The sequence below is a fragment of the Psittacula echo genome (assembly GCF_963264785.1).
Source record: "Psittacula echo genome assembly, chromosome: 7".
Lineage (NCBI taxonomy): Eukaryota > Metazoa > Chordata > Aves > Psittaciformes > Psittacidae > Psittacula > Psittacula echo.
The window spans coordinates 49,755,635-49,780,419 of NC_137740.1; the positions used below are offsets into that span (position 1 = coordinate 49,755,635).

Below are 24,785 nucleotides of genomic sequence, written 5' to 3' on the forward strand. Positions count from 1 at the left end.
CAAAAATGAAAGCATCTTAACTTTTAAGCATGTTTTCTGGAGGAAAAAAAAAATAAATAAATAAAAATTCTTTTTTTAGTCTCTGAATTTGTGCAATCAGTGCAGTCTCACTGCTTATCAGACAGCTACCAGAAAAACCCCATCACAGCAGAAGAAGAAATTGTGTCCTCTGTTCCATTTGCTTCATATGAATAAGGAATGTTTTTCACATCAACCCTAAGTATTTAATATTAACCATGCAAAATCTACCTTTGTCTCACAAATGCAGGAAATTTAAAACAAACCCCTTCCAGAAGCAGTATGAACTTTAAGGTTATATTTCATCAAGGAAACACAGAAGGTTAGACTTTAACCAGGCCTTCCCATATGTGCTTACCTACAAATAATTCCACTGTATAACTTAATCCATGCTTCTAGTTATGCCTTGGAAACCAGTAACTGACATTTTTGGTATGCAAAATTGTCAAATCAGTGTTCTGAGGCAATCTTTTTAACATCATTAAGGAAAGATACAAGGCACAGTAAGCTTGCTCTTATTCCATCTTTTCTGCCTGCTTTAAAGTAGTTCTTAACATCTTAGGCCTGTTATGTCAACCTCTTGTTCATCAGTAACTTCCCCAAAAAGTATGCAAGAAAAGGCAAAGGCTCACTGAAGATGCAGCAATGGAGTAAGCACTCCAGAGACCTCCCAGAACACTTCTGGACACTGAACAGCTTGACAGGGTGCTGGACCACATTGTCTAGGCTGTGATTTTGACAAGAAAGGTTGGATCAGATGATCCTTAAGGTCCCTTCCAAGCTGGTATTCTATGAAGTAATAGTCATGTTCCACATCCTCTTCATAAGAGGATGTCTGCAACACACCCCACGCATCCCTGCCCACAGCACTCTGGACTCCAACTTGGTTCAAATTCAGGAGGTGCAGATTTCTAAGGGCTTTCTTTTCAAGCAAGTCAGACATATGAACATCTCATTAAAATACTGCTAAAGTTTAAAAGAACAAAAGCATCTCTGGGAGCAACCCGCAACTAAGCGGGACACAGTCTACCTACATAAAAGAGGAGGCCTGGCACTGGAACTCCACTGACATGGCATCAGAAGCAGTGTTCACTTTACATCCCCCCTTCTCATAAGAAAAATCAAAGCATCAAAACCAGGACTTCCTTTGGAATTGGAGGGCTTTTTTCCAAGGTTTAAGTGTGAGAGGTTGCTGACAACCAGGCTGGATTTCTGATTAAAACTACAGGCAGGCATCTCCTCAGTACAGTAAGCAATGTCTGTGTTAGGTTTCCCAATGCATGGGAGAAAAAAAAAGAGCTATGGCCTGAACCTGGCAATTAGAGTACAAACAAATTAACATCTCTGCCTGTTTGCTGTCCTGGGACTCACCAATAGCTGAGCAGCTCTTCTTCAGCTCTCTTTAGCATAAAAGAGGAAAATTCAGTATTAAGAACCTTCTGTACAGCAGTAAAGGGACCATCTTGAGACTATGCTTGATTATTATACATGGTTCATCATCATACATTATACTTGATTATTTATACATGGTTCACACCCCAATACCAGGAGCACAGGCTCTTCATAGTGAGACCCAGAAACATGGTTTTTGAAGGTGATTCTAAGTATTTTGTTACAATTCCAGGTATCTTCAAATAGTTCAAATTAAGAACTTAAGAGATTTTGTTTACCATATGGTCTGCTTGCAAAGATTTAGTCACAAAACCTCCTTTTATAATTCACATATTTTCAAAGCTAGGTGGACAATCAAAAAGAAGAGGTACGTGGAACAGACACATGCCCTTGTTTCTTAATAACAACTAAGGTTTACAAAAGCCCAGTTAGAGTATAGTGAGCAGCTCAAGTGTGAAGTACAGGGCTGTCACTCTTTAAAGCAACACAAAAGTAAAGACAAATCTTAAATTCTTACCTAAAGTTTTTTAAACAAAACTTAAGACAAAACATGGCTTTAAATTCAGCCCTATAGTATCATTAGGCATCAGTTATATGTATATATATCTCATGATCCCAAGGTAAAAGAAATTATGATAAGCTGAATTTAGCCCTTTCACCTATAATGCAATCGTTAATTACAAGAAAGGACTATTGGCTGCTTCAGGAAATCCAAGTATACTTCAGTCTCAATTATTAATAGCTATTTATCTCTTAAGAGTTATATTCCCTATTTCAGAGAATAAATTTCCAGTGTACACTGAAACAATACTAAACACTATGCAAAATGCAAACGAATAGTACACATCCTTTTTTGCCATATATTGTATATGCAACTTTTACTTTTATTTTGCTCTTATTTTGTAACTAATTTTTACTTTGCTCAGGGTATTTTAGCTGCTTTAAGGTACTCAAGAAGCACAAAACACAACGCCCCAAAAACAAGCCTACTTGATTGACTCCCTGAAAAGGGAATGTACCAAGATGAATTTGACAAAAGCAGCAAGCAAAAAATATTTATATGAGATTACATACTTAAAAACCAAACCCAAACCAAAATCCCAAAGCATCTATACGTAATTCTCTAGTTTTGATACAGAAAAGGTTTTATATGTTTATCTGATAAAATGGACTTGGCTCTGCAAATCTGAACGTCAATCACTGTATGAAAGCAAGAACTGGAACACGAAGCTTTTTAGGTAACCAGTCATTAAATCATTATAAAAGATGGCTAAAAAAACAAAAAAAAAAAACAAAACGATCCGAAAAACTCACCACCAAAAACCCACTAAAAAAAAAATAAAAAAACCCAACCCCTCAAAAAAAACCATCACAGGAACTTTGAAGCAACCAGTGAATTTAAAGCTATTTAGCAGATAGTTAATCTGTCTAAAGATCCTATTTCTCATCTACAATAGCAGCAATACCACATTTACTCAGAAATACTAGCAAAACAACTTTTCCATTGTATAGGCCAAGTAAAGATGTCTTTTCATCAGGCTTCCAGTCCTAATGCAGAGACAGTAGTCAAAAAAGTAGAAAACCCCATAAACCTTGACTGGAAAAGCCTGGTGATATAATCCCGTTTTCATGCTGCAAAACCAGACAAGTTTCCATTCCTGTGAATTTAAGTAAAGAAGCATTAAGCTTGTCTCGGGAGAAGGCTCACTGATTTGCTTCTTCACTACCAATACTCAGATGATCCCTCACTTTACATGTGAGAGGAGAACAGTTTAAAAACAGCGTGGATGCATGACAGACCCCTTTAACTATGTCAAGGGAGTTAACTTAAGCTAAAGACCACAGAATCCATGTAACTACTGAGTGCTTGCTTCAGCAGCCACAGTGCACCCTCTTGATCCTTTGTGCCTAGTAAGAAAGCACAAAAGGAGCAGATTTAGGTCAGCCATTCTGCAGCAAACATAGCTGAAAGAACAATAATAATTCAAAAGCTGGAAAAACAGTGGTCTGTGGGAATCAAAGTGTTCTTTGCTTAACAGCAGAAGACAATAAACTCAAGCCTGACAACTGCTATGTTCTTCTAAACTGTGTGCTGCTTGATTGGTGTTTTCTTTCCCTTTTGGGTGAGAACAACCTAGTAGGGAGAATGCAAAACCAAGTGAAAGGAAGGTCTAGCTGAAGAAATAACAGTACTCTGAAGACATATCTCTTTTTTTAGCAGGACACATGATCAGTACTATTATCTAACACCAGAATAAGTATAAAGAAACTGTTTAAGCCGTGCCAATTTGAGTTAAAGTCTTTGTTTAAAGCAAGAATATGATTAAAACCGTTTTGATAGTCCTGTGGCTACTACTAACAGGAGACTTCAAATACAGCTCTGAGGGAAGTTGAGACAGTAGAACAGACAGCACTCAGCTCAGCCTCTACCTCAAAATTAGTTACTTCTCTGCAGACTCACAATTCTTAGAACACCTGCTAAAACTAATTTGTAAGTGAAGTTAACTTAATTGCTTACAAGCTAAAATGGAAACAAGCAGTAATATTTCCTGTGATGGAAGATGAGTTTTCAAAACCCTCCACAGAACATCTTTCAAAAAAGATTACATGAACGAACTTACAAACTTTTCCATCTATGCATCCTTTTAAGATAAAACACATAGACTTGTACTGACAGAACAGTCCACTCCTGAGTATCAAGGAAAGGTTTGGGTTGAAAGGAACTATAAAGTTCAACTAGCTCCAATCCCCCTGCTTCTCCTTTTCCCCAGGGCTGCCCTCAATCCATTCTCTGTGCAGCATGTATTTGTGCTTGAGATTGCTCTACCCACATCCAGGACTTTGCACTTGGCCTTGTTTAACTTCATGAAGTTCACATCATGAGGTACATCAGCCATGAGATATGATCATAGCTGGCCTGATGACATGTGAACTACATAACAAAGCAGCAGTGTCTAATGAACAATTACGATCAAGCACTGCGGAAAATTACATTGCTCAAAATTTGCCCTCTGCTCTAAATCCGAAACATCTGAAAATACATCTAGCCTTGGGCTCCCCACTGAATTTCAGTATAAGCTAACAGTTGTTTGAGGCTAGAATAATACATAGAGCTCTGGTAATAGCTAGGAACAGACATAACAGTTGCTCACAATCCGTACAGTAATGAAAGTCTTTGTGACACTGAAAATGGTGGTAGACCTATTGTATGAGCAAGCGTGGCTTTCTTTAATTGAGGGGAAAAAGTTGTCCACCTCAGCCCAAAAAACATCTCGTGCTTTCTTTGCTTCCCACGTGAAGATGTAGAAGAGCCACAACACTTCTTTAGTTCCCCAGAAGCCTTCTGGAGCCAAAAGATGCCCAAAACCAAGATCCCACAACAAACATGACTGGCTAGCAGGATCTTTTCCAAATAGAAAAAAATAAAATTAAAGAATACATATGTGCACACATATATATTTTTATATATGTTTCAGCCACACTACTCAAATACCAAGCTCCACTTTGTATTTTTCCTGCAACTCTAGCAATGTAATGCTGGAAAGCAGGCGCCACCTCCCTTTCCTCTGCCTTCCCCATGCCCTTTCCCTATATCCATGGCTGCATTTTTCTCCAGATCTCCTCTCACCTGGACTGTGAGGGCGCCACCTCTCACCATCCCTCCGTGACCCAGCCAGCCGCCAGCCTCCATCATCATCTTCCCCATTTTGTTCCTCCCTGAAGATGCGCCAGTTTTCGCTCTCAGAGCGTATAAACTCATGCTTTCTCCCTGTTGTTGCTGTCCCACCTTCCTCAAAGTTTGGTCTCACTGCAAAGAAAACACATATCCAGTGAACATCCATCCTGTCTTTAGGAACCTAGAAACAAAAGGGTTGAAATCACGCTCCTTTAGAGGCAAAAGTGCACTAGAAGCATTGACAGAAACCTAGGAGAGGAATAGAAATTCATGGAAGAAAGCACATGACATATTTAGGAAATCTCTCCACATCCCTATGTACCTTAGGATGGAAAGACAGAGGAAAAAAACAAAAGAAAGCAAAACATACAAGAAATTATCACATGGGTAAGAAAGAGAAGGAAAAGACAACAGTTTAAGAGACACAGGGAAGCATAAAAGGGAAGCCAAAGTATGCAGAGGGGATAAACTGCTGTATCATGAAAAGTCTCATGCTAAATGAAAATGGGGACGCAGTAAACTAAACATGGCACACATTTCACACAAGCAAAACCATCTTCTATTTCTGTAATGAAAAGAATGAGATCTATATATTTAATCCAATATGATGTACAGCATTCTGTCAGTGTTTTAGGAAAAACAGAAGATTTAACATAGGATTAAGCATTAAAGGAGAGAAACAAAGTAGTATTCACATTATCCTATGAATCCATCTTCTGGAGAGCCAAGGTCAGCATATTAAGAGTGAGAAGCACCTATGCAGCTCCAAGGATGAGTCTAGCAGGAGTTCAGGACATAGTCTTTTAGTTCTGAATTTACATTACATTTAAAATAAACCAAAATCCTCGAGTGCTTAATGAAGAGCAACACTGCTACAAAAGGATGGTGTGAATAATAAAAAGAATCCACATATACACAAGTCAGGTTAAACATACAGAGGGCTTTCACTGTTGACTCATCCTGACATGGATACACCACTACTGAAATAATGGGGAATACTGGATTTGGGTGGGTTTTTTGTCATCTTAGATCTCTGAAAAATGTCACACAGAAAAATATAATAGGAGGTGCAGGGAAGCCTCTCATTATTGCTCCTTTGATAGGCTTTGTATCATAGAAAACTAGGAGACAGAGCTACAGAGCCGAGTCAGCGGAAAGTAAAATAACACAGAGATAGTAACCCAGAAGAGAGCTGCAGTCCAACAGACAGGATCAGCCTAAGACCCAGACAATAAGGAATATGCCTCATTCTTTCTGAACTTATTTTTAAAGTGCTATAAGAAATAAAAATGTGATTTTCTTCTTTTACTCTGCAGCACAAGACACTCAAGTTTCCTCATTAAAACAGTCACAGACAGAAAAATGTTAATTTGCTATTGTGAGACCATAAACAGTATTACTTTTAGAGATATAGCTATTCTTTTCACCAAAATTCACAGCTATTACCTGACACTCATGCAGTAACATTAATTTTAGAGATTTTAGACTCCGCCAGTTAAGGAAAAGAAGTTATTTCTTTCCATTGTTATTAAGTTCAGTTAAGATTCTGAGACTGCACTTCAACACTGGCAAGCCATCTTGCTCACAGGCTCTGCTCTACTTTTTCCAAAAAGTACTGCAAAGTCTACTTGGCCGCTGAATAGCTGTGCCCCTCTGCAGATATGCACGTTACAGGCATGCCCAAGGCAACTCAAGTTTTCTTAGACCTCGAGACAGCTGGGTTTGCTCCCAAGAACTGAACTATCAAAGTCTAGGTTTGCATTCTGAACTTGCAGCAAACGCCATCCTCATTTGCTGCTTTGGAGTTGGAAAACACATCTCTACAGGTGACAAAACATCAGATGCTGTTTGCCAGGACCAGACTCAGATGGGCTACTGCCCCTCCTCTGATTTTAAATTCTACAGCATTAGAAATATAAGAAACAAAAGAACCAATTATAAGGGATATTATTATTATTATGAGGATGGTATCAGCTTTGATTCTGTAATCTTTCTGAACACAGCAACACTCCAGTGTGTCACATCAGATGACTGTTCTGATGACACACTTCAGTGGAACTAAGAGAAACAATGCAGTATATCATGACATACTGAAGTTTTCTGGTACTAGGACACCATTGCAAGCAATATTCAAAAGACTGCAAAGTACGCGTCAAAACATATCTGACCTTGAACATTAAACATACCAGCCAAAAAACTGGTTCTTTACAAATATAAACTGGTCACAGGTTAAAGATCAGGAAAAAAAAAAAAAAAATTCAAGCTAACAAAGTGACAAAAAGACTATGACAAAGCCATATACAGGACTACTCCTACAGCTTGCATCTAAATTCAGAACTTGCAAAGTCCCAGTATACTGTCTTTGCAAGCTATTCCTAGACTTGAGAACACTCATTTCAGCAGAAATGACTTAGGTCAGAGAATCAGGATTTGGCCATGTTTTAAGGATGAAAAAAAACCCTAAAATGCAGTCTACGGTTTTTGCCTTGGACTAATTGACTGGACTTCCTGAAGAGAAGGAGCAGTAAAAGGGCACCTCTGTTCAAGTCTGTCACAAAGCCAGCAATGGTGTTTACAGAAAACTTCAGATAGAGCCTAGTGGTATCCAGCCAAAAAAACCTACAGCTGTGCAACACTGAGCTGAAGGGAGACTGAGAAGAACAAGACTGCAATTCTGGGGTGTAGCCTGTGCAACACATTTAGGAAGAGGACTTACTAACAGAATGGCAAATAACTTCTGTTCTCCATGCTGTTAGGCCATGCTTCCTATGACATGCTCACTGTTTGTAAAGAGTAAACAGGAAAGTGATGACTGACAATAATACTGTTTCCTCTACAGAGGAGAAAAACTAGAAGAGTCTTTAAGTGCTTTGACTTTTGCTCTCTTCTTTCTGCTGCATAATTAACTCCTCAAGAAGAGGATAAAAAGAAAAAACACTGCAGCTACTGTTTTTAAGAAATTCAAATAACTTTGCCTAGGTGTGTAGCTTATTATACAAAAGAATAAAACAAACGGCCTTAAGATGATGTTTCTGTAGAAGGACTACTTTCTCATTAGGCCAGTATTTGACACGCTAGGGACTTCACAGGAACATATATATCGTGAAGTGACACACTTGTAACCAAAGTCATTGACAGAGATCAGAAGCTCCAATGCCCATTTCTACATTCACATTGCCTGCCTCTCTCCATCAAATCTCAGTCTCAACAGTTGGTCTCAATGACATACAGATCAAACACCACTCCGTACTTTTTTTGCTCAATTGACCACTATCTGCTGTCATGAGTATGGATGAAATAGTAAATTCAAAGGAATTAACAAGAGTTCAGTTCCATAACACAAACCTGGAAATCACACACTGTAGCTATTCAATCTGCTGTACAAACACATTAGATTTTCAATCCATCCAGTTGAATCAGATCAGAAAACCTGTGACCAGACACCATGTGCATTCTACAGTACAAAATACAGTTTATAAGAAAACATGGCTTCTTAAAGTAAGTTTTAAAGCTCTGCCTGTAGCGGAAGTTCAACTTTCTCAAGTACAGAGTGAAAGGCGAAGGAGCAAGTCACATTGTCCCACAGGCTTACGCCAGAGCTGGGAGTCCCCCTGGACTACATTATTTGCCCTGGCTCTGAAGGTCACACCATGCCTACCACTATTTTCGGTGCTGTGTCTGAACATGTATTAAAATGTTCCATACTAACGAATCAAAGAATTAATGTTTTGCAATTTAGGGTTGGGGGAAGGTTAAAGAGAGAAAGAGAAGAAAAAAACAGGGAGGATTTTGTTTCCTAAGCAAGAAAGTCTACATTAATAAATTTTCCCAGCAGGCTTTCAGTAGTTTTACTGCAAACAACCACAGCCTTTGTTTCTCAGATCCTCTTACATCTGATGTTCAATTAAAGCCCTCACATTAGCAGCTCACCAAAGAGAAAAAGAAAAAGTGTGAAATACTACTGCACTACAAAGCTGTCCTCAGAGTTTGGTTTAGTAGCACACAGAGTACTCTGCACAGCCATTCAGCTAAAACATCTTCCCTAAATAACTGTCCTCATTTGACAAGAGAGAAAATAGCTGAAGTGAAAGTGGTTTCACTGACTGCATAGAAACAGCAGCCCACCTATTCTGCATTGTTGCATCCTTGGGCATTAGCAAAACCCTGTGATTAATTCCATGTTTCACAAAGGAGCAATGTGGAGATGGAAGAGAAGTGGCCAGATCTACACCTTCTGACCAGCATTAAGCTACAGCTCAGCAACAACCCTTTCAGCTTTTCACATGGAACTTTTAAGCTCATTTGAACCTAAAAAATTATCTTGAAGAAGGTGGCAAGGGGAAATGCACCCCTTCCCCAAGCAAGTGTTTGAGGATTTCTCCTTGGCTGCTAAGGATTTGTGTTGGGTAAAGAAATGCTCCTAACAAACCAGCATTCTTTTCCACATGATCAGAGCTAACCGGCCCCCCTGCAGGCAAAATGACCAATCAAATCAGCTTCACATGAAAACCACCCCCCCTGCCCCAGCACTATAAACACAGGAATGAGACATACAAACCCATTTTAAAAGTGATTTTTGGCAGTGTTTTGAAAAAAATCTCTAACAACCACTTGTGGGAAGTTCTTGCCAGTGCTGGGACCAATACACAAGGACCAGCCCAGTCCCTTTCTCCTGAAGCCCAGGTTCTTCCCCTTCCTCTGCACAGAAACCCCTCAGAAACCGGTAAGTACACAAAACAATAATTTTTCTTTTTTTTTTTTTTCCTTATTGTACAATTAGAAATTGTTCTGCCATTCTTTAATCAAAGAAATCAAAGTTGTTTCCGGGGCACATGGTTTTCCTTCTAAAGTTCACTAAATTAAGTATCATCTTTAACAAAATGGTTTCTGATTCCCCCCACCTCAAAAAGAAGGGCTGTAATCATCTGAAAAAGCATTTTCTAAAAGCATATAGAGTAAAACCAAAGGCATCATGCAGTATTTTTTCAGAAAGATTTTAAGACAAACAGAAGGAATACCACTCTAGCTGGGTGTTACCTGGCAACGTGTTACGAAAAAGTCATCCTCACCTTCTTGCTCCATTCATTGTAACTCAGCATTTAACTTCAGTACCATCGCAAATTAGTGACCTTCATCTCTTCAGGTCTGCTTTTACCACCTATCATTACATCTCATACTCTTAACTGTTTTCAATCAATGCATTCTCTGTTCATGGGCATCAAGTATGAACTCCAATGTCCCTAGAATACTCCCATAATTCCAGACAAGCCATTAGGAATTTTGCATCACACAGGGCAGAACAGCTCTTCAAAACCAGTAAGTTCACAAGAAATGGATGGCAGCAGACTTCTATTACTACAGCTTTACATCAAATAAAATCCTCCCTCAACTGCAAATTTATTCCCCCATTAGCAATACTTAATTTTGCATTTAGGTTTCTCTATAAGGATTTAGTATTCACTAGCATATTTTAAAGACTTAAACAACATTTAAGCAAAGTCTCAATGAAGTTCTTCTGCTTCTTTAAAGGTGACCAGACTAGTTGGTCTGTTAGGGTTCACTTGGATTCTCACAGTATTTTCAGCATGCTGTACTATGTGAAAATACATTGTACACAAAATTAAGCATTACAGATGTCCTCAATAATCAAGTATATAAGCAGCATTGTTTTTGGGGGGGGGGGGGGGGGGGGTGGGTGGGTTGGTTTTTTAAGTGCATTCTGTAGTAAACTGTCATAGAAGGTCAAAAGTATGAGCTCTCACACATTGAACTTAGAGGCGCTTCCTCTGAGAAGTATTGACTTGGGCTCAACAAACTAAAGTTCCCACTTTCACAAGATTTATATGTGTAACAAGTCCTGAAAACTGTTACCTTAATTCTGCAGAGTGCTTGGAAAAAACAGTTTTGTCAAACTACTGCCATTCATCTCAATGACACATTAGCTACAAAACCTGAAGGACAAACATGTTTGAAATTTTAACTATCCTACTAAAAACTGTAGCATAAACTTTCAACCGAAGCAGTTATTCTAACTGAATTGCTTCCCACATTTCTAAGATTGTCCCCTTGTCCCCTAATGTAAATTACATGATCCAGTCACATATACTGAAAACAACCCTTCATTTCCTAATATTCATGTCAGAGCATCTCAAGGATTGCCGTTCAATCTAAAAACAAAATACAGAGATTTTAACAGCATGAAAGCACCTTTTAAAAAGTGATAAACTTAGTTTGTTTATGCCTTCTCATTTGCAACATCTGAATGATCCCAGCTTTGAGTACAGACCTCATGTTGGAATTTGAAACTAGTGCGAAGTTACACAGACCCAGGTCAAGTAAAGAGGGACTGTATACATTCCCAGGGCACCACCTGGGTTCTAATAGATCTTTGAATTATGCTAGAGTTGTAAGCAGGTTTTGCAGTTACTCCCAGCAAACAGCAGGTCCTCTTGACTACGCTGCTCTCATGATGAAGCAGTGCACTACAAATTGCCTCAAATCCCTTCCAAGGTCAGTTGGAACAGATTTTATTAAAGAATAGAAGTTGGGCAGGTAGGGCTGCACTGCAAATGTCTCCCTTGAACATTCAGGCTGCAGGTGCATTGTACTGAGTTATAAACAGGACGAAGGTGTCAAAATGCCTTCAACTGAGAAAGCAAACAAAAAGAAAATAAGCTCTGTAAATGAGCTCCCCAGCAACCAGACCAGGTCTTAGCAGCTGCGCTTCTGCTGTCAACAGAAAGGCTAAGCAAAAGAAAAGAGGAAAGCAACAAGTTGGCATAAAGCAGCAAGCTAAGAGATGTTACAACAAAGAAGATCTCAGTGAAAAAAGGCAAAGTGTGGGAGATCAGTGTGCTAGATCATGAATTGCAGAAATGTAAGCAATATCTTAGAGCTTTAAGGCAAAGAGTTCTGTTTGTTGGGATTTTTTTTTTCCCCCACAAATCATTAGCAAGCCATGTCAGTTTAGAACCTGTCTGACTGCTAGGAAAAGGGAAACTATGGTTTTGAGTTAATAAGGTAGTACTCATCCTACCTTGACTTATCTTACAAGATCTCGCAGAAGATAGAAGCCAGAATGAAGGACAACGATGGCAGAGATTTAATAAGAGCTGAGAACTGACATACACACTGGAGCTCGTAATAGCAATTTAATTTCCAGTAGCCTGGAAACAGGAAGGATTAGACACACTGAATGCATGATAAAAACAGGTCAACATGCCAAAGGAGGTTTTGAAAAGTCATTTCTGACAGTTCCTGTCTTTCCAGACAAGGGCTATCAGCTGGGAGATAGAAGGAGAAGGACACCCCAGAGCTACAAGGAGTTTCACAAGTCAAGAACCATGAAAAGCAAAACCAGACAAGCAGCATAACATGAGGGTTAAGAGTTTACATTAGACAAATCTGGATTAGAAGCACAGTAGGGATTCAGCAGTGCAGATGGGTATTCTCCAACAAACAATGACTTGAAAATAAGAACTCTGTGAAGTTGAATGTCTTTCCTAAGACATATAGTTTGAAACTGGGATTAATGCAGGGACAACGAGGACCAGGCAGGCCATGGGATCAAACCAGATGGTCCAAACTTCAATAGTTTATCACCAGCAAAGAAAGAAGAGATTGGTATTTTTCTGCTACCGTGAGCAAGCAAAGGAGTAGACAGAAGATAATTCCTTATAAATCCAAAGTCACATCTACTCTCAAGTTGACTCTGCTTTGAGAATACAGAGGACTAATCATCCAGCCCAATTAAACTATTTCTCACAGGGCAGTTGTTCTTTCACCTCTTACTTTAAACCAGCTGCATTGCTCTATTCACAATTTCTTACCCATTTTTCCAAGCCCAAGAAGACTTGTGGCTCTTAAAGCCATCAAGAGCTTTTGCAAGAAAAGCAGCTTTGGAACTCAAGCTTACACACTTACAATACCATCACTGCCATCAATTTAGGTACTTAATATTTTAAACGGTCCTAAACAAGGGAAAAAAGAATTATCAAATACCTCAAATGAGACCAGAGCAGTAAGCTGGTTAACCTCAGCAGGCAAAATCCCCTGCTGGGAGTCTCAAGGAGGAGAGACAGAGGACTCCTGCGAAGTGTGCTGCTGAGGTTAATGGAGGTTTTCTTTCCGAAGTACCTTTGAAATCTGCCAGTAATGGATCCTCCCCATAGAAAGATCCCAAATAACCTGTGAACACTGACTAAATTTCTTCAGAGCTTTAAATCAACATTAAGAGATTATTCACCATCCCAAAAAGCTCCTTAACAAAACTGAGACCCTCCAATGCTAATAGCATTTTGCTTTGAGTAAAGGCTGTGGCACTCAAGCATGCTACCTTAGCATTGATGTGTGGAAGATCGGAAGTGTAGCCAAGAAGAATGTACCACATTAAGTATGTTTTCCCTTTTACTCTTAACATAACACCACAGAAAAGGCTTCTGTCACAAATAAGCCAGCATCAGATTCATTCCTAACAGCGGATGGTTGTTTCGCTAACCCAAATTACTTGGAGGCAATGAAGCACACACTGCCCTCAAAACACCATGAGAATTTACAAAAACACTAATTTTGGTTTTTGGTTTTGTGTTTTAGTGTTGTTGGCTGGTTTTAGTGGTGAGTTGTTTTTTTTTTCCAGGAATGCATGTTTACACCCAGAATCAGTTTGTTCTAAGTATTTTCCTCTACTCAAGCAAAGGGAGGAGTTCTTGTGGATATTTCTTATTCTGACAAAATCAAGGCATAGTCCACAGCTCATTTTGAGCATCATCACTGTCATCTTTAAGAGAGATGCCCCATTTTCCAGTTCCCTCAAGGAATCCAGAAGGCCTTTTCTAAATCTTGGCACAAGGACTCTGCTCTACAGACAAACTGACTAACCATCTCATTCCTGAAGCATTTAAAGTTGTATCCAAGTTCTTGTAAATTCGGCAACATTGCAGCAAGACTGAAAACTGTCATTTACAGAGCAACACAGCAGACTGAAGACCAAACTCAGGTGAAGCCTGAGGGTCAGGCTCTAAGCTAAACAGCCTATGATCAGAAGAGTACCAGTAGCCTGGTACTACTACCAGGAGAATCTCAGTAAGCCCACTGTATTCTTTGGCACAGACAGCGGTTTTAAAATACTCCTTCTAGGAAATGTGAATTGGAAAATAAAAATGAAGGGAAAACCCACCAAATTTTACTCAGGCCACCATCTACTCTACATCCTTTGACTAAGGCACAGAGGAAAGAGCTGGATGGTTTTGAGAACCTACAGAAGGAAAGGAAAATTAAAATGGAGCTAAATGTTCACTGTGATGTCATCATATTCAGAATGCATTAAGAACAAGAAGAGCTAAAGAGAACGTTCTGTTAGTACTGGAATTTGGTATCAAGATCAAGTAAACAATCATGAAAACTTCTGGTTTACAGGATCAAAGATTACAAGAAAGATTTTTACCTTTCATCAGTTCATTCTGAAGTTCAGGATCCTTAGATCTAACATGTTTCAAGATAAAACTAAGCCAGCACTATTTGCAGGGGGGAAATCCCATTTGTCTAGGTTGTTTGTATGCTTGTGTTATACACCAAAAAGGTCATAATTCAGAGAAAAGGTCATAATTGATAGGAAACCAGCAAAATTGGCATGTATAATTATGATTTGCAGAATTTACATATATATTTTTAAATCTCTTTTGTTCTACAAACAAGCTTCACCACAACCTTCTTTAGGTAGGCTGTACACACTATGAAGTCTCTATTTTACATAAGCCCATGTTTAGTTTTAATCAATCCAAGGTGATCTTTAAACATTCAGTATTTATAATATGGATTTTGAGTGGCCAGTGTCTTCATCTCTGACAAGTTTGGCAAGTTTTGAGGTTTAGAAGTAAACCAAGGAGCCTAACATGTGAAACACCTAAACGTATCCATTTTGCTTCCCACATGTGCAAGCATCAGTATCAAAATGCAGCATCAGTAAGCCTCTTAAACTCTGCTAAAAAGAAGTTACAAAAACTGGTATAATCCAACAAAAGTCAGTTTCTTTTCAGATACAGTAGGTCCAATTCCATCCCACTCAGCCCCAAAGACCTGAACGTGCAACTCAAGTGCAAATTTAGGAAGCTAAAGTATGAAAGTTTAATTTAAGCAACTAAGCAGGGAAAAATTTGAGAAGTAGTCAGATTTTTATACTTAATCTTTTTTAACAGAGTATTACCACAACAGTGGTAAATTCCTCTCCAGGCTCCTGACTTAATCTTCTCTGGATTGCAATGTATAAGCCCTCCTTTGTTGGCTGCAGCATTTCAACCCCTGCTGATGTGTCAAAAACTGTGAACATTAGGCAAAATACAAACATGCTGCATTGTATCACACTTTCTCCCTTTTTTCCTCTTTTTTAGAAGATGACAACAAATATGATAGAGAGCAATAACACCAAGTCCAGCGTTCCCCTCCTGACCCAAAGATACCTGAGGATGGTGACCAAGGATGGACACAGCACATTCCAGATGGATGGTGCCCAAGGAAAAGGTCTAGCATACCTCCGGGATGCATGGGGAATATTAATGGACATGCGCTGGAGATGGATGATGCTTGTCTTTTCTGCTTCTTTTGTCATTCACTGGCTAGTCTTTGCAGTACTTTGGTATTTACTAGCTGAGATGAATGGGGACCTGGAGCTGGACCATGATGCTCCACCTGATAACCACACTATATGTGTCAAGTACATCACCAGTTTTACAGCTGCTTTCTCTTTCTCACTGGAGACACAACTCACAATTGGTTACGGCACCATGTTCCCAAGCGGGGACTGCCCCAGTGCAATTGCACTACTTGCAATACAGATGGTCCTGGGGCTTATGCTGGAAGCCTTCATCACAGGTAATCCTTAATATTTAATCTTTAAATAGAATACCTGTAATAATTAGACTTAAGAAATGGAGCTATAAATAAATAATGATCATATGGATATCCAAAAGAATAATTAAGTCACTACAAGAATTATGAGACTTCAGCTATGTAGCATTACAAGCTGAACACCTTTCATTACAAGACAACATAAATTAGGTAATATCAAGATGCGGACTTGAGACTTCCACTACTCATTGGATGGTGTTTGTGGCAGATACCTACTTATCAACCTCAACATTACTACCTCTCAACACTTCTTCCATGGAATTTGTTTTGATTTTAAGGTTTGCTTTAGTCTAGCTGAAGTATTTCAGTTGAGCTTTAACTCCGTGTTTAAGTATTCCTCAGTATCCAATGAAATGAAAATTTTTACGATGTCACAGCTATTCTGAGGCATTTCAAGTTACGTAATTTGCAGGTTTAAATTATTTCAGAAGACTAAAAATACATGGGTTAGTTTACTGTGCATTAAGAGCTTCCCTAGTCGTAGCACACCAAGATCAAGTACTATTTATTACCAATTACAGTAAACCAGGGCAAGCTGAGATATCTCCCTTCCAACAGCTAAAGTTTACTCTCCAAACATTAATCACAGAATCATCACAGAATCAGACTGGTTTGGATTGGAAAGGACCTTAAAGATCACCTAGTTCCAAACCCCTACCATGGGCATGGACAGTTTAGAAAAAAAAGCATTTTAGGAAAGCTGTGCTTTTTAAACAAAAATGGCTTACTGTGATGCCAGCCTAGCAGTTTTCAAAGATGCAGGCTGAGGCTAGAAAGACTATGTCCACCCAAGCCTGCTTCTGTTTCACAGACCTTGGAAGCTGCACGCACTGTGCTCATATTCAGTTTGTTCTCTTCCATGATGCAGGTGCTTTCGTGGCCAAGATTGCCCGACCAAAGAATCGGGCATTCTCCATCCGCTTCACCCGCTCTGCTGTAGTGACACATACTGAGGGAAAGCCATACCTTATGTTCCAGGTGGCCAACACACGCTCCAGCCCACTGACTAGTGTCCAGATTTCTGCTATACTTTACGAAGAACGAGAGAACGGGCAGCTGCACCAAACTAGTATTGACTTCCACCTAGACAGCATTACTTCAGATGAGTGTCCTTTTTTCATCTTCCCACTGACCTACTACCATTCAGTCACTCCCTCCAGCCCCCTGGCTGCCCTCCTCCAAAGAGAAGCTGCTCACCACTTTGAGCTGGTCATCTTTCTGTCAGCTGTGCAGGAGGGCACAGGGGAAATGTGTCAAAGGAGAACATCCTACCTCCCCTCAGAGATCATGCTGTACCATCGCTTCGCCTCCGTGCTAGCCCGCAATGCCAAAGGCGAGTATCAGATCAAGATGGAAAATTTTGACAAGACTATTCCTGAGCTTCCAGCTGCAGCTGACTCAAATTGTCCAAGAAGGACTGACAAGGAGATCCGCATCAATGGACAGCACGTCGACAGCTTCCAGCTCTCCGAGACTGGCCTCACAGAATAGAGAGAACAGACTGTGAACTTAGTGCTTTTTTAATTATTACATTAAACTTTCAGGTTCCATTCACAACCTTCTTTCCTTGCCTACCCTGCCATCTTACAGTGATCTTTCTTTTTTTACTCACATCCTTTTGATTACAACATGATATGCAAAGTAAAAAGAACCAGTGTGACCATGTAAGCTGCGGAGAGGCTGCATTAACCACCCAGGACAAAGTCAGGTACAAGAATCACAGTACTAATTCTTGGAAACTAGAAGAACTACCTGCTGAATTCACTAGACTATGATTAAAACGGCATTGACCCTGAAAGGAGAGAACTTCAAAGCTCCTAAAGCTCACCAAAGCCATAATTAACCAGCTTGGGACAAAATGGACAGTATAAAAGAAAAATGTCAGTCAAAACCAATATGAGGTCATTCAGTCAATATATTAGTTCTGGTATAAGCAACTCTGTTCATCCAAGATCCTAAGTTTTCTGTTTTCCTAACTCTCTGGGGATACAGAGTTATAATATCAGATTTCAGATGGTCGAATTCACTCTCAGAAAGTAGTGCCAACCTCTTATGGCAGCGAAAAGCATTCCTGCTGTGCTTATTAAGAAAAATTGTAAATACTAACTGTAGTTCTTCATTCTGCCAAATAGGAGAACATCTCATGTCAAGACATGTCTATGAAGACAGTATCAAAAAATCTTGATGTATATGACAAATGCTGAAGTGGATTTTTTTTTTTCATGTTTCGAAACACTGAATAAATTATTTAGCTGTAGAAAAGAGACTATTTAAATTAATGCACTTTTTAAAAGGACCATACATTCCACATGTTCTCACCTTTGCGTTGCTTGTCTCAGTTAGATCTGACCCAGAAGGATGCACTATGTATATGAGAATTAGAACTGCATCCATTTAATTTTATGCTTTTATCACCACTATTTGCCTGTACACACAGCATAAATATTGAGACACTTAAATCAATTTTAAAATAAAAAAATTACAACAAACTATCCATGAGACTTTTGTATTTAAGTGCCTCATAAACCTATTGCGATTTGAATGCTGTTCTGAAGTTCCTAAATAATTTAAGAAGATAAAGGATAAACAGAATGATGGGTAATTATTTCCAAGCTCTCAACAAAAGCAGTACCTATTATGTGTTCATACTTGAGCAGTCAAGCATCAAAATAAAGTAAAAGTCATCTTTCAAAGGTAAAGACTTTCCCCACAGACCAAGGCAGCATAAATAGCAGTTTTCATTGACAACAGCATAATACTCTATCAGCTACACTTTCTTTTAACTTCACTGAAGCCATCGGCAGCAGGAAAAATTATCAAGGTATCTGATGAGACACTGCTTAACTGAATTCTTCTCAAGATCCAAAACTCTGTTAACTGAAGTGTGTTCACAACCCAAAAGAGGTTACTTTGCTTTAGGGTCTGGGAAAACGGGAAACAGCCCCGCAGAAGTATTTCACACAGGAAAAGGGAAATGACGCAGATGGCAGGCATTTTCAGTGCAATTAAATTCTTTTTCCAAAATTCAGTATTGCCTCCCTACATTCCACACCTCAGACAGACTTAATCACAGACACCCTCAAAATATCTTGTTTAGTTTAATGTAAAAGCATTCACAAATATTGTGGAGCCTGGAGAGCACCACCCTATCAAGTTAAACTGCCTTCATCCCTACCTCTCTTACTGTTGACACATAACCAGGCTAAAGATTCCTCCTCCACCCTTGTATCAGTATCAATAATTATTTCTTGGAAGAGTTATTTCCATGTTCTCTATCAACATAAGAAGAGTCCTACAAATCAAGAACCAGTGCAAGAGCAGCAGAACAGATTTCTGTGTCAAGTCTGAAATACCCATTTAGGAAAAAAAGAGTAGTATTACAATGTGAGGTATTGCTTCCCCCACATACCATCACATACTCCAGTCTCAGACACACAATTGTTCTCAAATTCAGATGCATAATCCCAACAAGACAGTACTATAATCTCAGCATTTAAAGCAAAAGATACAGAAAGCTGTTTTTAATTTCAAAGCGTGGGCTGCTTCATATAGTTTCTAAGTAACTTGATATTTTAAAGTTGTCTTGATTTTTATATAATTTTCTATTTATAGATTTGGTTTAAAAGGAGGTACAACAACAAATATAAAGGACAAAACACAGTTAGTATACACTAAATACTGTCTTCAAATATTACATTTTGGAATGTCAAGCTGAGGAATACTGTAAAAGTAAATTAGACAAGCACAACTGCGTAATTACTTCAGAACAGCTACAAAGAAGGGGATAGACAAAACACCCTATTGCTTTTCCAGTTCCAGAGAACTGGTGAATCATGGATGTCTGATAAAGTACTGGAAGTATGCCATGACCCAGATTGGAATACAAGCCTAGAAAAATTGCTGATGGGCTCCAGTGCAACAAAAATTGCACTCTACACCTTGACTAACATTGCAAGAGCAAGCTGGTGATAAAATTTCTTCGAACAACCTTCTGGCTATCAAGGCAGGGAAGCAAAGCAAGCCAGGCTGATTAAGGGTAAGTGTGACTCAAAGGAATTCAACATCTCTCCTTGTAGTCATTTAGACACCCCATTTTTATATTCAAGTCATCTTAACTTATCCAAAAAATACACATTAAACAGAACTCAACCGGGTTCCACAAGTGACTTACGAAACATCTTGTTTAACCTAAATTACAGTTATTTACTAGCAGTGTGTTTAACTGCTGGTAACTAATCAAATCCCCTCAGCTACTAAGCTGGTATTAGCCAAGAGGCTGCACAGAAAATTAAGCAGCTTTTGTACAGCTCTAAAAGACAGCCATGATGAAAAAAAAAAAAACAACTTGCTCATTTTCTTTGCTAATGGCCTCAGCTTTCCAGAAACGATTTGAGTTCTCAATGAAACCTGTCAGAACTGTGACAACCAGCAACAGAAACTCACAAACACTGTGTGCATCTTCAATTTGCATACACAAAGCAGAAACGGATCCTGTTTATGTTGAGAATCTGTCAAAGGTGAACTTGAAACTGTTGTGAGCACCAAAAAAGCAAGTATTAATTTTTAATCACAGCACATTGATCATATTTGAGAAATAATTCTTTGTGGAGGGTCTATTAGTTTTTTAATCTCATGATTTTTAGTTGAGGGGTTCTTGCATTGTCATTCATTATGAACACCCAGAGGAGTTTAATATTTGATCTCTGATTAATTTTGTAATGTGATCACCCAGAACAATGAAAAATCTGGCAACTTAGTAAAATATGTAAATTTGAGGCTAGTAGAAAGCCCTATGAGAGAGCAATTTAAAACTGAAGCTCAATAAAATGAAAGAATAAAATCCTAAACTAAGGAATTTAACCAGGGTAACAGAAACCAATATATACACCTCCTAAAGCATGTTAGCTTGGATTATAAGCTGCATGTCAATTCACCCCCTGACCTTTCTGCTTCCATTGCTTTGTGTGGTATACTAGTGCTTGGTATTGACCTGGGACTTCTTTCAGCACATCTGAATCCCTATCTCATACTCAAAATATTTTGTCATTGGGTAGCCTTTACACAACAGTAACTATTTGTTCATTAATCAAGGCTTGAGTCAAAACAGACCAAACTTCTGTTAATATTTTTGTGCTCTCCACCTTATTTCTCTTTGAAGGTAAAGAGGAGATAAATGGTTCTCCCACTTACTGGGACATTAAACTCTAACAGAGATATGCAGCATCGATTACCACTGTTTAACTTGGTTTTTATACATTAAAACTCCAGAAAGATTGCAGGTATCTTGCCTTTATCATACTGTGCTACAGAACTTTTAGCTAAATAAGCTCAAACTAGAAGAGAAATAGACCAAGAAACTTAAGAGGAGCAATCAGGTGCTACAGAAAGCTTCATGATTTAAGCACACCATCCCTCACAATGAACTAGGACTTCCAAAAAAGCATACAATGACACCATCTTCCTAGAAAATGATTCACAAGATGCATTCCAAAGTCCTGCTCACTAGTAGTTGCTATAAACAAGACACACTGTATACTAGCTGATGCATTAATCCCCAAGCTCAGGCAGAAGTTAGCTTCAGTAAGGACATCTTGCAAATCAATCTTGTAGTAAATCTTGCAAATAAATCATCTTGCAGTAAATTCTTCTCAGTTTCAACTGAGATACACATCTCACCTTAAACTGACAAGCAGTATTTTTATCACAGTCTTAATCAGAAACGTGGTACATTCTACAGTCCAGATCTGCAAGCGCTTTAACTTCATTGCAGAAATAGAAAGGGGCTAAATAAATAAAACTGAATCAACTGTGGTATACACTAATCTGTTAGTAAAAAAATGCAGTCCTGAAATCTCAGTAGTACTTAGTTTTTCCTACTTTAAGGTTTTTTTCCAAAAGTTCTCTGAAGATAGAGACACACTGAATGAAAGTCTACTGGCATTTAAAGATGGATAACCTCAGACCTATTTCAAATTATTTTTAGAAGGAACCTCTTTCTAAGGAAAACAATGAGGAAAACAAGCAACATATTAGTTTTGTCTTAACTTTGAACTTAAAAGCTGAAAAACAAAAGCACTCTTCAAAATATATGAAAATAAATTCCTACATGGAGAGAAGATTCAGAAGGCTTTGAAAGCAAACATGGTTAATTTTAGACTCATAAAGCACATGCCACCATGCTAATCTGGAAGACTATCAAAATGGCGATTTATGCTACTCTCACTAAGAACACACCGACAACCAAGCAGCAACTAAAATACATTCCTGTCAACTTTTAATTGCAACTGAATCTCTTCAGTTTTGTTTGTCCTGAAATTCAATTTGCAATTGTCTTTTCTGACCTATGATCTATCAGTCTGCTCACTAAGGAGGACACTTAAGTCTTATTTTAGGATAAGACTCCCTTAAGCAAAGACCAAAAGATCCTAGGTCCTAAAAAGACAAGACTCACTGTCAGCAAGCTTCAAACCTCTCACTAAGCACAGCTGTGGTACATGTATCTTGAAAACTGCCACAGAGAAAGAGCAAGGTCATACCAGAGAGCAATCAATGCATGGTCTCATGAAGCAGAAAATCCCTGCAGTTACCATATAACCAGTTGATAGAGAAGAACTTCTTCAGTGTTCTTACCAATCTCAGAATACAGATTTTACCTAAATGGGTATGTTCCATCTCCAAGATGACAACCCACTCCAAGTTTAGCTGAATGTCCAAACAGACATACTGGGTCACAATTAACGATCCAGTATTCTGTTTGAATATGGCCAGTATGAAGCATTTAGGAAACAATAGGAAAGGAATGGCAGAGAGGGAGACCATATAATAACCTGAATGAAAAGAAAATTCATACAATGATTTCAACTAATTTAACAGACAGTAAATCCATCAGCATGGGAACAGCAGAATATTGCTGCAGGATTTACTGCACACTAGCAAGCATTCAAAAATAATTAACAGTTCACATGGTCCAGAAGTCCTAGGTATCAAAATAGCACACATCAGGAGTGTTTAAAAGCTGCACTGAAAAGGCATATTGCCACAGCACACCTGTTAATCAGTACAGACTCCTTTCAGAGGTCCAGGAATTTAGTTCCAGCTGTAGACATCACATCTTAACTGCATAAATAGAAACTACTTACTGGAGGTTTTTCTTACCTAAAACATTTAAATGTCTAGTAGTAAAAACAACAAGAGTAAGCATAGCCAACACTGTGAGGACACAATTAGGTAGCCTGGCACAGCATCATGAATTTTGTATCAACAATACACTTGGAGCAATAAGTTTATGTATATACAGGTACCTTCCCTGTTTATGTATATATAGGTACCCTCCCCAAAACACACCCTTCTTCTCCCTCCCATTTTCTGCCCATACAGTAACAAAACCATACCTGGATCTTTTCGCCCTGGTTTTTCAAAGCGTCTGTCTCCCCTAGAAAGGCAGAATAGAAGTTTCAAATAAGGTTTTGCAATTACTCCACTTATTTAAGGCATGGCTTTTTAACTTGGTAGGGGGCTTTTTTAAAAACAGAGCTTCATAGACAGTACTTTCAAAGGTCCAAGTGACAAGTGAAATTTTCAGGAACACCAATACACACACAGCCTTTAGCAACTAGGTATGTCTTGAAAAACGACCCTAAGTACTGTCAATAATGTTGAGACTATAACTGAAGCAAATCCTTTAGCAATCCATATTTTCACTCATCGCTTCCACTGCAACTGTCATACTTTATATTCCCTTAAAGCAGTGCCTTCTTCCCAGGAACACAGCAGTCTTGCAAAAATCTCTTTTACTTGATCCTGAGCTTATAAAAACATTACCATGTTGACTCCATCTTAGAAATTAAGACACTCCACTCAGATACACCTTAATCACCTTTCCTAAAGTGTTTTTATGAAGTCAAAAGGCACAAATGGAAGCTGAGCAGATGTATGCAAAAAACTTTAAGGGCTAGAGTTCTGTTACCTTTCCTCCCAACTCTGTGATCTGTGCATTTCCCTGCCCCCTCCTCGCCCAAATCCACCCTCCACTTCATCAAAACTTCTTTGGTAGAAACCGCTTTCTCCTCGGCCTCTGCCTGAAAAGACAAAAAACACAAGTGTTTGTATAAATAATAATAGAAGTTGAGAGAATCAGGTAGGTTTCCCTTTCCTGGTGTCTCTGAACTAATCTTAGTCTTAAACCCCAGAGAAGTGATCTGAGGCAAAAGGAAAAAGGAACAAAGACTAAAGAGTCTCATGTAAAAATTCTTATCAAAAAGCACAAGATCAGACAGAACAGGCAAACAATTCTGAAATAAATACTATGCAGAAAAACAGAACACAGATACTTACCCAACACAAACTACTAAACAAGGATGCATTGCTCACATGACATCCACACAGTACACGTGCACTTTATACTCAAAAATCAGATTGCTTTTAACAGTGGAACCCAGTATAATGCTACTGCACTGCACATGTATTCACAATTACTGCTATCAAGGTTAACAAAGGAGAAGGAAGCTTCACCACGATTAAGTTCTAGTGATGCCCAGCTGAAATCTCCCTCAGGAGCAGTGGGGAAAAGGAAGCATCACAAGATCGATATAGGCAGGACAGCATGAAGAACTCCAATAGCTACAGAATAAAAAGTTATCCTCACTTTGTCAAGAAATGATTCTCCATAGATGGCTATCGAATATCAAGCTTCAAGCCAAAAAGTTACAGATGTATCACCAAGTAAGGCATCTTGAAGCAAATCTTCAGTGCCTGGGTACGCATGGGGTGTTTGGTTAAAAACAAAACAAACAATGAC

General features: G+C 38.8%; 2 protein-coding genes across 15 annotated transcripts in view; one reads left to right on the top strand and one right to left on the bottom strand.

The window, feature by feature from the left end:
* Positions 1–24,785, bottom strand: part of GIGYF2 (GRB10 interacting GYF protein 2) — a 76,104-nt gene that overhangs the window by 23,977 nt on the left and 27,342 nt on the right. For all 14 annotated transcript variants that reach the window (XM_080622547.1, XM_080622545.1, XM_080622548.1 and 11 more), the window contains exons 6-8: positions 23,955–24,066; positions 23,380–23,420; positions 5,039–5,218 (exon numbers count right to left, since the gene is read on the bottom strand). In XM_080622547.1, coding sequence (XP_080478673.1) covers positions 5,039–5,218; positions 23,380–23,420; positions 23,955–24,066 — 333 coding nt within the window. The remainder of the gene's footprint in view (positions 1–5,038; positions 5,219–23,379; positions 23,421–23,954; positions 24,067–24,785) is intronic.
* KCNJ13 (potassium inwardly rectifying channel subfamily J member 13) lies at positions 15,475–17,479 on the top strand (the record flags this gene model as incomplete). The annotated part of the gene is made up of 2 exons (XM_080622557.1): positions 15,475–15,952; positions 16,857–17,479. 2 exons carry the CDS (start codon positions 15,475–15,477, stop codon positions 17,477–17,479), a joined length of 1,101 nt encoding a protein of 366 aa, XP_080478683.1.